The sequence below is a fragment of the Cucumis sativus genome, unplaced genomic scaffold (genome assembly GCF_000004075.3).
Source record: "Cucumis sativus cultivar 9930 unplaced genomic scaffold, Cucumber_9930_V3 scaffold127, whole genome shotgun sequence".
In the NCBI taxonomy this organism is placed as follows: domain Eukaryota; kingdom Viridiplantae; phylum Streptophyta; class Magnoliopsida; order Cucurbitales; family Cucurbitaceae; genus Cucumis; species Cucumis sativus.
Window position 1 is genome coordinate 57,435 of NW_022279531.1, and position 16,401 is coordinate 73,835.

The 16,401-nt window shown below is 39.4% G+C and overlaps 1 protein-coding gene and 1 long non-coding RNA gene across 2 annotated transcripts; one reads left to right on the forward strand and one right to left on the reverse strand.

Moving 5' to 3' along the window:
• Nucleotides 1–1,952: 1,952 nt before the first annotated feature.
• On the forward strand, nt 1,953–16,020 carry LOC116405619. Its single transcript, XM_031889553.1, has 2 exons — nt 1,953–2,454; nt 15,876–16,020. Exons 1-2 carry the CDS (start codon nt 1,964–1,966, stop codon nt 15,988–15,990), a joined length of 606 nt encoding a protein of 201 aa, XP_031745413.1. The 5' UTR covers nt 1,953–1,963; the 3' UTR covers nt 15,991–16,020.
• On the reverse strand, nt 8,502–9,049 carry LOC116405621. Its single transcript, XR_004218720.1, has 3 exons — nt 8,961–9,049; nt 8,796–8,868; nt 8,502–8,613 (listed from the first exon to the last, which is right to left on the reverse strand). It is a non-coding gene; the product is annotated as an uncharacterized LOC116405621 (long non-coding RNA).
• Nucleotides 16,021–16,401: the final 381 nt, after the last annotated feature.

Sequence of the window (16,401 nt, forward strand, 5' to 3'; positions counted from 1 at the left end):
ATCTGGTTATCACCAGATTAGAATGAAAGAGGAAGATGTGGAGAAAACTGTGTTCCGCACACATGAAGGGCACTATGAGTTTCTAGTAATGCCGTTTGGTCTCACGAATGCTCTGGCAACCTTCCAATCTTTGATGAACCAGGTATTTAAACCTTTCCTTCGGCGCTGTGTTTTGGTGTTCTTTGATGATATACTGGTTTATAGTGCGGATATAGATGAACACGCAAAGCATTTGGGCATGGTATTCAATGTTTTGAAGGATAACCAGCTGTTTGCTAACAAAAAAAAATGCGTTATAGCCCATTCTCAAATACAGTACTTGGGACATATGATATCCAAAAGAGGAGTTGAGGCAGATGAGGATAAGATCAAGAAGATGATTAATTGGCCACCACCAACGAATATATCTGGTCTGCGGGGCTTCTTAGGACTGACAGGATATTATAGGAGGTTTGTCAAGGGTTATGGAGAGATCGCTGCACCGCTAACCAAGTTATTACAGAAGAATGCTTTTAAGTGGAATGAAGAAGCAAATACTGCCTTCGAAAATTTGAAGCTAGCAATGACTACTCTACCAGTGTTGGCATTACCAGATTGGAACATTCCCTTTATTATCGAAACTGATGCATCTGGCGTAGGGTTAGGAGCGGTGATCTCTCAAAATGGCCACCCGATTGCCTTTTTCAGTCAGAAGTTATCCACAAGGGCTCAAAACAAATCCATCTATGAAAGAGAGTTGATGGCTGTAGTTCTATCAGTTCAAAAATGGAGGCATTATTTGCTGGGCAGGAAGTTCACCATACTTTCAGATCAAAAGGCTCTTAAATTCTTGCTTGAACAGAGAGAGGTACAGCCCCAATTCCAGAAATGGTTGACAAAGCTCCTTGGATATGATTTCGAGATTTTATATCAACCCGGACATCAGAACAAGGCAGCGGACGCCCTATCTAGAATGGAGCAACCGGTGGAGCTGCACAGCTTGACAACTACTGGAATCATTGATGTGAAACTAATCGAGCAGGAAGTTGAGAATGATGCTGAACTTAAGAAAATTATGGAAAATCTGAAGAAAAATGCAGAAGAAGGAAGCAAGTTTCAAGTGGAAAAAGGAAGATTGCTCTATAAGGGGAGAATGGTAGTATCTCAAACTTCTACACTTATACCCAAGATCCTACATACTTTCCACGATTCTATCCTCGGGGGACATTCTGGATTTTTAAGAACTTACAAGAGGATCAGTGGAGAACTATATTGGAGGGGTATGAAGGCTGAAATAAAGAAATATGTGGAACAATGCGAGATCTGCCAGAGAAACAAATACGAAGCAACCAAACCAGCTGGGGTACTTCAACCAATTCCAATTCCTGACAGAATCTTAGAAGATTGGACCATGGACTTTATTGAGGGGTTGCCACTAGCTGGAGGGGTTAATGTGATCATGGTGGTAGTTGATCGGCTGAGTAAGTATTCTTACTTTATATCATTGAGACATCCGTTTTCAGCCAAGCAAGTTGCTTCCATATTCATCGACAGAATAGTAAGCAAGCACGGCATTCCTAAGTCGATTATCACAGATCGGGATAAAATCTTTCTTAGTAATTTTTGGAAGGAACTGTTTGCAACCATGGGAACTATTCTAAAGAGGAGTACCGCGTTTCACCCACAAACTGATGGGCAGACAGAAAGGGTAAATAGATGTCTCGAAACTTATCTGCGATGCTTCTGTAATGAACAACCAAAAAAATGGGATAGACTGATTCCATGGGCAGAATTGTGGTATAATACCACCTTCCATGCATCCACCAAAATGACCCCTTTCCAGACGGTATACCGCAGACCGCCTCCTCCCCTGTTATCCTATGGTTACAAGAAAACTCCTAATAATGAGGTTGACACGCTGCTGAAGGAACGTGACTTAGCCATCAATGCCTTAAAAGAACACCTGTGTGTAGCCTAGAACAGGATGAAGAAAATGGCTGATCGAAATAGAAGAGAGTTAAAATTTAAGGTAGGAGATGAAGTCTACTTGAAATTGAGACCTTACCGGCAACGCTCCTTGGCTCGGAAGAAGTGTGAAAAGTTAGCACCTAAATATTACGGACCCTACAAAATTACTGAAGAAATAGGAGCAGTTGCGTACAGATTGATGTTACCGCCGGAAGCCAGTATCCACAATGTGTTCCATATTTCTCAGTTAAAACTGAAACTGGGTAGTCAACAAGCTGTTCAACACCAGCAACCTAGGCTAACGGAAGAGTTTGAGTTACAATTATGGCCGGAAACAGTGTTGGGAGTCCGTTGGAATCGGGAATTGGGAGGAAATGAATGGTTAATTAAGTGGAAAGGGCTGCCGGACAGTGAAACAACTTGGGAATCTGTTTTCCAAATGAACCAACAATTCCCTGACTTTCACCTTGAGGACAAGGTGAACCTGGAACCGAGGGGTATTGTAAGGCCCCCTATTATCCATACATACAAAAGGAGGGGTAAAAACGTAAAAGCTCACGCAGCAGAAAAGGGGAGAATATTAGGAAAAGAACATGAGAGTGGGGCCCACGGGGAAGAATGAGAAAAGAGCTATAAATAAGGCCTTATCGGGATTGGGGGCTAGGTTAACTTTTTGTCTTCATTTGGTCTGTAGAGGCTGCTAGGTCTAGGAAGGACTACTATCTTTTCCTGGGGAGGTTTGACATGATATTATCATCTTTATTGCTTTCTTTTATTTCCTTCTACTGTATCTTTTGGCATTTATATATAAATAAAGATCTACAGAGTGCTGTCTCTGTTTGCCAACTGTTTGGGTAATTTAGTATTTTATTTGTGGAGTCTCTACAAAATTATAGCAATTCATTGCAAATAAGATGCAGTACCTTGATTTTATGGTTAAAGGTTCCAATTGTTTTTTCTTTTTAAGCTCTTATTTAGAAGGATTCACCTGTTACAAGTTGAAATGTGTTGGAAAAATTGGACAAGAAGTTATAACCTTACAAGAAAATGATCCTTATAGAAAGAACTAACTTGATTCAAGCAAAATATCTTCAAGAACAAAATTGCAATTACACGAACACTTATTAACACAAATAAAAAATGCAAATCAGACTATTGAGTACAATGAAATACAACATGATAACAAGACAGAGATGCAACATATACATAAACATACAAATCAGAAAAGAAGTTGATTCTTGACAACAAAGTAAAATAAATACAAAACATAATAAATTTCTATGACCATTAGGACTCTGTAGAGAAATGCCTACTTTCGACATAAGCATTTCATCAAATTCCATCTAAAGCGGAGAGGTTGCCCATGCAAGCTCTGATACCAGGCAATCTCGACGCGCATTTTACTTTACCTAAGCAGCTGGCTTGACTCCCTCTTTTTTTTCTCCCTCCCTCTCTACCGGCTGCCGTGCTAGGTGAAGAACTAAAGGACCTACTAGGCGGGGTCGGGTTTTGCTTAGGCAAGAAAAGCGGAGAGGATCCCCACGAAAACTCTGAAACCGGGGATCTCGGCACGCATTTTACTTGACCTAAGCGGCTGGCTTGGCTCCCTCTTTTTTTTCTCTCTCCCTCTCTACAGGCTGCCATGCTGAGTGAAGAACTCTAAGAACCTACTAGGCGGGTCGGGTTTTGCTTAGGCAAGAAAAGCGGAGAGAATCCCCACGAAAATTCTGAAACCGGGGATCTCGGCGCGCATTTTACTTGACCTAAGCGGCTGGCTTGGCTCCCTCTTTTTTTTTCTCTCCCTCTCTACCGGCTGCCATGATGGGTGAAGAACTCTAAGAACCTACTAGGCGGGTCGGGTTTTGCTTAGGCAAGAAAAGCGGAGAGGATCCCCACGAAAATTCTGAAACCGGGGGATCTCGGCGCGCATTTTACTTGACCTAAGCGGCTGGCTTGGCTCCCTCTTTTTTTTCTCTCTCCCTCTCTACCGGCTGCCATGATGGGTGAAAACTCTAAGACCTACTAGGCGGGTCGGTTTTGCTTAGGCAAGAAAAGCGGAGAGGATCCCCACGAAAATTCTGAAACCGGGGGATCTCGGCGCGCATTTTACTTGACCTAAGCGGCTGGCTTGGCTCCCTCTTTTTTTTCTCTCTCCCTCTCTACCGGCTGCCATGCTGGGTGAAAAACTCTAAGGACCTACTAGGCGGGTCGGGTTTTGCTTAGGCAAGAAAAGCGGAGAGGATCCCCACGAAAATTCTGAAACCGGGGGATCTCGGCGCGCATTTTACTTGACCTAAGCGGCTGGCTTGGCTCCCTCTTTTTTTTCTCTCTCCCTCCTACCGGCTGCCATGCTGGGTGAAAACTCTAAGGACCTACTAGGCGGGTCGGGTTTTGCTTAGGCAAGAAAAGCGGAGAGGATCCCCACGAAAATTCTGAAACCGGGGATCTCGGCGCGCATTTTACTTGACCTAAGCGGCTGGCTTGGCTCCCTCTTTTTTTCTCTCTCCCTCTCTACCGGCTGCCATGCTGGGTGAAAAACTCTAAGGACCTACTAGGCGGGTCGGGTTTTGCTTAGGCAAGAAAAGCGGAGAGGATCCCCACGAAAATTCTGAAACCGGGGATCTCGGCGCGCATTTTACTTGACCTAAGCGGCTGGCTTGGCTCCCTCTTTTTTTTCTCTCCCCTCTCTACCGGCTGCCATGCTGGGTGAAAAACTCTAAGGACCTACTAGGCGGGTCGGGTTTTGCTTAGGCAAGAAAAGCGGAGAGGATCCCCACGAAAATTCTGAAACCGGGGGATCTCGGCGCGCATTTTACTTGACCTAAGCGGCTGGCTTGGCTCCCTCTTTTTTTTTCTCTCCCCTCTCTACCGGCTGCCATGCTGGGTGAAAAACTCTAAGGACCTACTAGGCGGGTCGGGTTTTGCTTAGGCAAGAAAAGCGGAGAGGATCCCCACGAAAATTCTGAAACCGGGGGATCTCGGCGCGCATTTTACTTGACCTAAGCGGCTGGCTTGGCTCCCTCTTTTTTTTTCTCTCCCCTCTACCGGCTGCCATGATGGGTGAAGAACTCTAAGGACCTACTAGGCGGGTCGGGTTTTGCTTAGGCAAGAAAAGCGGAGAGGATCCCCACGAAAATTCTGAAACCGGGGGATCTCGGCGCGCATTTTACTTGACCTAAGCGGCTGGCTTGGCTCCCTCTTTTTTTTCTCTCTCCCTCTCTACCGGCTGCCATGCTGGGTGAAAAACTCTAAGGACCTACTAGGCGGGTCGGGTTTTGCTTAGGCAAGAAAAGCGGAGAGGATCCCCACGAAAATTCTGAAACCGGGGGATCTCGGCGCGCATTTTACTTGACCTAAGCGGCTGGCTTGGCTCCCTCTTTTTTTTCTCTCCCTCTCTACCGGCTGCCATGATGGGTGAAAAACTCTAAGGACCTACTAGGGGGTCGGGTTTTGCTTAGGCAAGAAAAGCGGAGAGGATCCCCACGAAAATTCTGAAACCGGGGGATCTCGGCGCGCATTTTACTTGACCTAAGCGGCTGCTTGGCTCCCTCTTTTTTTTCTCTCACCCTCTCTACCGCTGCCATGCTGGGTGAAAAACTCAGAAGAATAGTTCTTGCAATGGTAAAGCTCCTAACCCCGATCAGGAAACCCATGAAAGAGCAGACTCAACGGATAAGTCTTCATCAACCCTATCTAGCTGCTGAGTCAGAGTACGAGGGCTAGGCCCAGGCAAAGGCGAGACCAGTAGCAGCTCTTTCTTCAGTTTCAGTTGTTGTCGTTGAGTCAAGCTATTTATTCTCTCAAAATGTAGATTTAGAAGCTGCCCATAAATTTACCTGAAACCCTATCTCTTCCTTCGACTTCTACTGAATTTCGACTTCTACTTTCTGAAGTGAATCCCCTCCACAAAGGTACCGCCCGGAAGTTGCTCCATTTCAATCTACTAAGATCCCAGATGCAAAGACGGTTCTTTCCCCCCGAAATGGAATGGAGGCTAAAAGCTTGATAAAGTCCGACGGAATATACAAAGGGATAATAAGATAAGAGTCCAAGAAAGCGCCAAGAATTGGAAGCAGGACCTACTAGGCGGGTCGGGTTTTGCTTAGGCAAGAAAAGCGGAGAGGATCCCCACGAAAATTCTGAAACCGGGGGATCTCGACGCGCATTTTACATGACCTAAGCGGCTGCCTTGGCTCCCTCTTTGTTTTCTCTCACCCTCACTACCGGCTGCCATGATGGGTGAAGAACTCTAAGGACCTACTAGGCGGGGTCGGGTTTTGCTTAGGCAAGAAAAGCGGAGAGGATCCCCACGAAATATTCTGAAACGGGGATCTCGACGCGCATTTTACTTGACCTAAGCGGCTGGCTTGGCTCCCTCTTTTTTTCTCTCTCCCTCTCTACCGGCTGCATGCTGGGTGAAAACCTCTAAGGACCTACTAGGCGGGTCGGGTTTTGCCTAGGCAAGAAAAGCGGAGAGGATCCCCACGAAATTCTGAAACCGGGGGATCTCGGCGAGCATTTTACTTGACCTAAGCGGCTGGCTTGGCTCCCTCTTTTTTTTCTCTCCCCTCTCTACGGCTGCCATGCTGGGTGAAAAACTCTAAGGACTACTAGGGGGGTCGGGTTTTGCTTAGGCAAGAAAAGCGGAGAGGATCCCACGAAAAATTCTGAAACCGGGGGATCTCGGCGCGCATTTTACTTGACCTAAGCGGCTGCCTTGGCTCCCTCTTTTTTTTCTCTCACCCTCTCTACCGGCTGCAATGCTGGGTGAAAAACTCTAAGGACCTACTAGGCGGGTCGGGTTTTGCTTAGGCAAGAAAAGCGGAGAGGATCCCACGAAAATTCTGAAACCGGGGGATCTCGGCGCGCATTTTACTTGACCTAAGCGGCTGCCTTGGCTCCCTCTTTGTTTTCTCTCACCCTCTCTACGGCTGCAATGCTGGGTGAAAAACTCTAAGGACCTACTAGGCGGGTCGGGTTTTGCTTAGGCAAGAAAAGCGGAGAGGATCCCCACGAAAATTCTGAAACCGGGGGATCTCGGCGCGCATTTTACTTGACCTAAGCGCTGCCTTGGCTCCCTCTTTGTTTTCTCTCACCTTCTCTACCGGCTGCCATGCTGGGTGAAAAACTCTAAGGACCTACTAGGCGGGTCGGGTTTTCCTTAGGCAAGAAAAGCGGAAGGATCCCACGAAAATTCTGAAACCGGGGGATCTCGGTCCGCATTTTACTTGACCTAAGCGGCTGGCTTGGCTCCCTCTTTTTTTTCTCTCTCCCTCTCTCCCGGCTGCCATGCTGGGTGAAGAACTCTAGTGACCCACTAGGCGGGGGTCAGGTTCTGCAACTCTAAGCAGCTTGGTCGTATTGCTTTGTTTTTATCGGCTGTTATGTTGGGTGAAGAACTCTAAGAACTTGCTGACTTTGCTTTCTACTTGACCTAACAATCTTATTTTGCTTTCAAACAATCTTATACAAATGTGTATTGCCAAAAGAGGGATTTAAAATTAATATAAAAAAGGCAGTAGAAGATGGCAAAAAAGGGGATTAAAATTGAGATAAAAAAGGCAACCGCACATATTATTATGTACATAATTCACAATATTCAGAAAATGAACCAAGTGTTCTACTCATTTCTAAGCTATCAGTATATGCATTTTCAACATATGTAACATATTCAACTAACAAATACAATCACAAATCCGAGCTCTGTTCTCATGGGTTAGGCATATATGCTTTTTTATGCTAAAAAGCGAAGTAGACATGGTACTTATTCTAAGCATAGAGCATTGCAAAAGTTTCTAAATTTTGACATTTTAGAAAAATTTGCAAAATGAAAATTTCCCAAAGGACATGGAATGTGCAAGGCTACAACCCACCCCCCACTTAAAAATTTGCATTGTCCTTAAAGCATTTTAAGCAAGATTCTACGGATGGAAAGAAAAAAAAGGAGAACAGAAGACTCCCCTTGTAACCTAGTTTCTTCATGGAAGCTTGCTTGCAAAGATCCAAGTTTGGTTATATTTCATTTTCCTTTATTCCTACAAAAAGAAAACAAGAATTTCCTTTCGAATTTTATTAAAGAGGTTAAACTAAAAATTTTAGAAAAATGTGCAGAATTGTTTAAGCTTGGTTGCATTTTCTAAGCATCACTTGAATTTATTAAAACGACCTAACAAATATTCAATACAAGTTCGTAATTCATAACCTACCAAAAGTTCAAAAAGATTGTTGTAAATTACATACATCAATAAACTTACTTTCAACATTCATTTGGGGTATTGTACGTTCATATTAAAAAGTTCATTCATGTGTGATGCAAAGGCCCTTTTTATGTATCTAAAACTAAAATCACGAAAATCATCGTGGACATGCAGCACAACAAACTGAATTTCCATGGGAAGCCTTTTGCTAACAAAATGGTTGACAATAATTACTCAGACAAGAGAGAATGACTATAATTAATTAACAGAAGTACAAATCAATATAGGTGCACAACCACCAAGCCCCAACAAAAGGAACAATAAATTTCAATAACAAAGAAAGGTAGTATCAGGACTATCCTTACTTGTTATCGAAGAAGATACCTTGGCTCCGGTAAGCCCAATGCTCTGCCTTACAACGTTCAATTACCTCAGTACTGCAGCGTTTCTTCAAAGTTTGGGAATCTACCTAAAACATAAATATATATTCCAACTTGAAAACCTCCATGTCAGAAACTTTACTTTATTTATCAACACAGATGCTATGCAAGAATTAGTTAGCAGAAATACAACATAAATAGTAATGATATTCTTGGGGAGGGGATAAAAGCATCTTTCATCTTAGAAATAAGCTTAGCAGTTAGCACTAACCTTTATATAAGAAGTTAACACCGGTTTGATTGCTTCTTAAAGTTCAGCTACGAAATCTGGTAAAGAGAAAGACCTAATCCATAATGTTAAAGAGGAAAAGACCAAGTCAGATTCCTTTATTCAAACAGGTTAGTATCACATCTCCAAAGGAAAAAACTTACGGACCTCTACGACGAATTTCCTTGAATGATGTAGCAGCACCTGATTCTTCAAACACAGTTTCATTTATGCTGTGAAAAATAAGATTGATAAATAAACTTTCGGCTACAATGAGCCACATAAACATAAAGCTGTGACAGGAAAACAAAAGCTAACAGATAATTAACTATACAGTTTGTAAGCAAAATACCAAATAGCCCATAATCAAGATCACAACTGAAGCAAACAATAATGTGTAGTTTATCATTTCCAACCAAATAATTCAATAACAAATAAGGTCAAATGGCCAAATAATATGTCCTTTCACATAAATATTTACTCCTGAATTTTTTGAAGGATAATGTTACCGCTTCTCTCCCACGTTTCACAAAAATTCTTTTACATATTATATTTTTTTTACATATTCCTATTGAAGAATCTCATTTGAGCATTTGTGGTCAATTTGACTTGAAAGAAACGGCCAAACTTTCAATAAGAAAGAAGCAAGATGGCCCAATTACGAAAATAATACCATGAATACAAACCATGAAGAAATAGTAAAACAGTCAATACAAGAAGAAAAAAGTTCACTTCAAAACGACCTAAAACAGTATCACTTGAACAAAATGTGTCTAAGTATCACTCGAACTTTCAAAACGACCTAAAACAGCTTACGTTGAGATTTGTAACTCATAACCTACGAAAAAAGTTCAAATAGTGTGAAAAAAGCACTACAAGACCCAAAATGGCTACCAAGTGTGTAATTGTAACAAACTTAGTTCAAACCAACCTAGAACGTGCTCAAAACGTGTCTAGGTATTACTTGAGTTTTCAAAACGACCTAGCAAATCCTAAATGTAGGTTCGTAATGATCTACCAAAAAGGTTGAAAAAAGCATTTCAAGACCAAAAATGACAACCAAGTGCAACAAAATCAATCTAACCTAAAATGTATTCAAAACATGTGTACGTATCACTTAAACTTTCAAAACCACCAAACAATGCTTAAGTGTAAGTTTGTAACTCACAACCTACCAAATTTTCAAAAACTGTAAAAAAGCACTTCAAGACCCAAAATGGCAACGAAGTATGTAAGTGCAACGGACTTAGTTTCAAGCCATCCTAAAAAGAGTGCAAAACGTGTCTAAGATTTCAAACCGACCAAACAATACTCAAGCGTAAGTTCGTAACTCACAACCTAAAAAAATTTCAAAAAGTGTGAAAAAAAGTACTTCAAGACCCAACATTTCAATCCAATGTGTAAGTGCAACAAACTTAGTTTCAAACCAACGCAAAATGTGTTTAAAACGACCTAACAATCGTTAAGTGTAAGTTCGTAACTCACAAACTAACAAAAAAATCAAAATGCGTGAAAAATGCACTTTGAGACCTAAAATGGCAACCAAGTATGCAAGTGAAACAAACTTAGTCTTAAACAAATCTAAAAAAATTTCAAACCGTGTTTAAGTATCACTTGAACTTTCAGAACGACCTAAGAATGTTTATTTGTAAATTCATCACTCATAACCTACCAAAAAGTTCAAGAAGTATGGAAAAAAAGGAAACACTACACGACCCAAAATGGCAACCAAGTGCGCAAGTGCAACAAACTTAGTTCCAAACCAACCTAAAAAGTGGTCAAGGCGTGTCTAAGTATCACTTGGACTTTCAAAACAACCTAACAAAGTTTAAGTGTAAGTTGGTAACCCATAGCCTACCAAAAAGTTCAAAAAGTGTGAAAAGGGCACTTCAAGACCGAAAATGGCAACCAATTGGATAAGGTCAACAAACTTAGTTTCAAACTAACCTAAACCGAGTTTAAAACGTGTCTAAGTATCACTTGAACTTTCAAAATGTCCTAAAACAGCTTACGTGTAGGATCGTAACTCATAACCTACGAAAAAAGTTCAAATATTGTGAAAAAAGCACTACAATACCCAAAATGGCAACCAAGTGTGTAAGTGCAACAAACTTAGTTCAAACCAACCTAAAATGTGCTCAAAACGTGTCTATGTATTACTTGAGTTTTCAAAACGACCTAGCAAATCCTAAGTGTAAGTTCGTAACTCATAATCTACCAAAAAGTTTGAAAAAAGCATTTCAAGACCAAAAATGACAACCAAGTGCAACAAACTCAATCTAACCTAAAATGTATTCAAAACGTGTGTAACTATCACTTGAATTTTCAAAACAACCAAACAATGCTTAAGGGTAAGTTTGTAACTCACAACCTACCAAAATTTCAAAAAGTGTGAAAAAGGTACTTCAAGACCCAAAACGGCAACGAAGTATGTAAGTGCAATGAACTTAGTTTCAAGTTATCTTAAAAAGAGTTCAAAATGTGTCTAAGCTTTCAAACGGACCAAACAATACTCAAGCGTAAGTTCGTGACTCACAACCTACCAAAATTTCAAAAAGTGTGGAAAAAAGCACTTGGAGACCCAACATGTCAATCAAATGTCTAAACAACTTAGTTCCAAACAAACACAAAATGTGTTTGAAACGACCTAACAGTGCTTAAGTGTAAGTTCGTAACTCACAAACTAACAAAAAGTTCAAAATGAGTGAAAATGCACTTTGAGACCTAAAATGGCAACCAATTGTGCAAGTGAAACAAACTTAGTGTTAAACAAATCTAAAAAATGTGCTTAAAACTACTCTAAAGCACACACAAACACTCTCCATCTCACTCTCTATCTGCCCTGTTTCCAATTTAATCGGTATTCATTTGGGGTTATTGTAGGTTCATATTTAGAAATAGTCATTCATGTTGTGATGCAAAATCCCTTTTATGTATCTAAAACTAAAATCACGAAAATCATCTTGGACATGCAGCACAACAAACTAAATTTCCACGGGAAGCCTTTGCTAACAAAATGGTAGACAATAATTACTCAAACAAGAGAAGGACTATAATTAATTAACAGAAGTACAAATCAATATAGGTGCACAACCACCAAACAAGAGAGAAGGAACAATAAACTTCAATAACAAAAGAAAGGTAGTATCAGGACTATCCTTACTTGTTATCGAAGAAGATACCTTGGCTCCGGTAAGCCCAATGCTCTGCCTTACAACGTTCAATTACCTCAGTACTGCAGCGTTTCTTCAAAGTTTGGGAATCTACCTAAAACATAAATATATATTCCAACTTGAAAACCTCCATGTCAGAAACTTTACTTTATTTATCAAACCAGATGCTATGCAAGAATTAGTTAGCAGAAATACAACATAAATAGTAATGATATTCTTTGGGGAGGGGATAAAAGCATCTTTCATCTTAGAAATAAGCTTAGCAGTTAGCACTAACCTTTATATAAGAAGTTAACACCGGTTTGATTGCTTCTTAAAGTTCACTACGAAATCTGGTAAAGAGAAAGACCTAATCCATAATGTTAAAGAGGAAAAGACCAAGTCAGATTCCTTTATTCAAACAGGTTAGTATCACAGCACCAAAGGAAAAAACTTACGGATCTCTACGACGAATTTCCTTGAATGATGTAGCAGCATTTGATGCTTGAAACACGGTTTCATTTATGCTGTGAAAAATAAGATCGATAAATAAAACTTTTGGCTACAATTAGCCACAGAAACATAAAGCTGTGACAGGAAAACAAAAGCTAACAGATAATTAACTATACAGTTTGTAGGCAAAATACCAAATAGCCCATAATCAAGATCACAACTCAAGCAGACAATAATGTGTAGTTTATCATTTCCATCCAAATAATTCAATCATAAATAAGGTCAAATGGCCAAATAATATGGCCTTTCACATAAATACTTACTCCTGAATTTTTTGAACGATAATGTTATCGCTTCTCTCCCACGTTTCACGAAGGCCCTCAGCCATCTGCCAATTCCAATATAAGAAAATTATTTTACATATTATATTAAACATTGAAAATTCTTTTACATATTATTTTTTTTTTATGTATTCCTATTGAAGAATCTCATTTGAGCATTTTGTGGTCAATTTGACTTGACAGAAACAGCAGAACTTTCAATTAGAAGGAAGCAAGATGCCTAGTTTTTTGAACTGCGGTTTTTTTTTTTTTTTTTTGCTTTAACTTGCTGTAAATTGGAGATGTTTTCCATAACTGCTTCGGCTTGGAGCCCTCTCTCTACTCCTTATGTAATTTCAAGAAATAGATAAAATCCAAGTTAAACTAGATAAGTGGAAAAGATATTGTCTCTTTAGTGGAGGTTGGGACACACTTTGTAAGTCGGTTTTTTCACATATACCTACACACTATATGTCTATATTCTTAATGCCAGAAAAGATGATTCATAAAGTGATTAATTGGAAGGTGGTGTCTTGTTCGCAAGAGGATGGTGGAATCGGCGTCGATGTGTGCAACGTTAAAAAAATGCAACCTTCTTGCTAAATGGGGATGGAGATTTATAAATGAAAAGAATTCCCTTTGGGCTAAAGTGGTGAAGAGTATCCATGGAGAAAGTTAATTTGGATGGCATACTAAAGGAATTGTCACTTGCAGTCTCCATAGTCCCTGGATTAGCATTTCGAGATGCTAGCTTCAAGTGGATTCCTAGGCATTGTTCAAGTTCGGTGATGGTTGAAGAATAGCATTTTGGAATGATTTTTGGGCAGATGTTGTTTCTTTTCAAGATCGTTTAGATTGTCTTTGAACTCTAATAATGGAGATGTAAAGGAGTTTTGGGACTCTTCCACTACTTCATGGGCTCTAAATTTCAGGAGACTTCTAAAAGTTGAAGAAATAGATGAATTTCAAGCCTCCCAAAATAAAAGAACCTAGAAATCAGAATCAAATGGGAGGTTTTTGGTTCATTCATTGGTCAAGCATCTCTCCATTGCCTCCCCAATTGAAAAACATTTATACTCGACAATTTGGAAGACAAAAAAGCCCTAGAAAGAGTGAATATCACGCTTTGGAGAAAGCGAAATGGACTATGAACTGTGCAGAAGTTTTGCAAATGAAACCTTCCTCTCACAGTTTATCTCCTAATATTTGTCCTTGTGTTTGCATGCTTTAGAAGATTTACATCATATTTTCTTCTCCTGCTTACATGAAAAGAAGTGTTGGTTTGACTTACTTGGCTATCTTCATTTGAATTGGGTTTTCGACTATAGATTTAGGAGAACGCGGTCCAGCTTATTTCATGTCCCATTCTCAAGAAGAAACCAAGATTGATTTGGTTAAATGCAGTGAAGGCCATTTTACCAGAAATTTGGTTTGAACATAATCAGCTAACATTTTAAAATAAAGCTTCCTCTTGGACAACTCGAGTCGAAATGGCTAGAATCAATGCTTCTTCTTGATGCTCTCTTTCAAAAGACTTCAAAGATTTCTCCATACAAGATATAAGTCATAATTGGCCGACTTTCATTTTTAATTCTTAGTCCACTACTGTACTCTTATTTTATTTCTTTTGGATTTCTAGTGGTCTTAAATCTATGTTGTATAGTTATTGGGCAGTTTGTATGATCTATTCCAAACCTTGTCGTTGGTTTAGTCTTTTGGTTTAAGTCTCGATATGGTGAGAATGCTAAGTAGGTGTCAACATAGATGAGATGTCCTAGTGCACTCACTGATCCTAGGGCTTCTTTGTATTACCTTTTGTCTTGTCTATTCATTTTCAGCTTAATGAAGAGGCTCCTTTCCTACTTCAAAAAAGAAAAAAAAGGTAAATGTGTGATTCTTATAAAGTAAATTATCCTACAGATTAAAAGTTTGAACTTATTCCAAGTGCTTCACCAAATCTTAAATATTTGAACCAACAGCACCAACTTTGCACAACACAACAATGTAAAACACATTAACTACTTTCTCTTTTATGCACATTATATATCAAATAAAAATATTAGAAGGGAAAAAATGGAAAAAAAAAACATACTAACAACGATAAAATATAATAAGCTTCAATCGAAGAGAGAAGGTTTGAAGAACATAATTCAAAGGTTCCCAAAATCATATCATAATTAGAAAGCCAATACCAACACCAATTCAAAGAGAACACCTAATCTACCATACAAAAGTCTAAATATAACTTTTTTTTTTAATCTTGTGTTTTAGTGTATGATGCAAGTGAAGCAAAACAACATTACAATATAAGATCTTTTTACCCTGATATTTAATAATCAACTAAGAAAAATTCGCATTCAAAGTTGACCAAGAATCCAAGACCTTCAATAGGCAAAGATAATATTCTCAACATGGTAATTGGATGTGTTCCCTTTAGCATAGTATCTTAAATAATCACTTTTTGTTATTTGAGAAAAACTCCATTCTCTTATTAATGAAAAAGGACTTGATAATAGGCAAGTATAATTTAATAGAAATTCTAACTAAAGAGAACTAATTATAAAAGGAAATAACGTCTAAAAAGAATAATTAAAAAAATAACTAAGGCAACTATACAATACAAATCTACACTTTGTAATCACAACTTTCGATCTTCCTTGTATGGAGTAACATTTTAAAGAGGCCGAACTAAGATAGATCTAAGCAAAAACTTCATTCATTGATGGCCTAAGAAAGATGGATGGAAACCTTATAATGATACAGGTAACAAACCTTTTCAATTGAGGTTTAGATGCAAAACATGTAATATAGTTCAACATTATTTTGCCAAAGTTAGTCATTAAACTCAAGCGAATCATAAAACAGAAAAAGAATGTAGATTTAAGAGGACTATGTAATATATCAACTAGGAATGAAATAGGCGAAGATAAAAGCAAGTATTAAGAACAAAAGCATAACAAAAGAGGAAGGCCAGCTTACTATTCAAAAAAGCAAAGGAGTTCCATCACTTGCAAGATAGCCTGTGGAACATTGCTATAGAACTATCTTGGGAACTTTGGCAGAGTTGTGTTTGGAAATTACAATGATGTTTAGCAAAAATGTTTACAATAATAAAACTATAACATAAATGTTTCATAGTGTTGGAAGAAATTTGTAAGGCCCCCTATTATCCATACATACAAAAGGAGGGGTAAAAACGTAAAAGCTCACGCAGCAGAAAAGGGGAGAATATTAGGAAAAGAACATGAGAGTGGGGCCCACGGGGAAGAATGAGAAAAGAGCTATAAATAGGCCTTATCGGGATTGGGGGCTAGGTTAACTTTTTGTCTTCATTTGGTCTGTAGAGGCTGCTAGGTCTAGGAAGGACTACTATCTTTTCCTGGGGAGGTTTGACATGATATTATCATCTTTATTGCTTTCTTTTATATTTCCTTCTACTGTATCTCTTGGCATTTATATATAAATAAAGATCTACAGAGTGCTGTCTCTGTTTGCCAACTGTTTGGGTAATTTAGTATTTTATGTGGAGTCTCTACAATTGGTATCAGAGCCCAAACGCTGGGGTGGTGACGCGACTGATGGCGCAAAGGCAAATAGAAGAAAGAATAGATGGAACCGAGAAAGAAATACTGGGCTTGAAGGAAATGATTCTGGAAATGAAGAAATCCATGGATAGACTGGCTG

What these genes read in the sequence shown, in the direction of transcription:
- LOC116405619 (XM_031889553.1), top strand. Translation starts at nt 1,964, where the DNA reads ATGAAGAAAATGGCTGATCGAAATAGAAGAGAGTTAAAATTTAAGGTA. An exon ending in GAACCGAGGGGTATTGTAAG is followed by an intron (nt 2,455 to 15,875) that starts GCCCCCTATTAT and finishes GAAATTTGTAAG; the next exon opens with GCCCCCTATTATCCATACAT.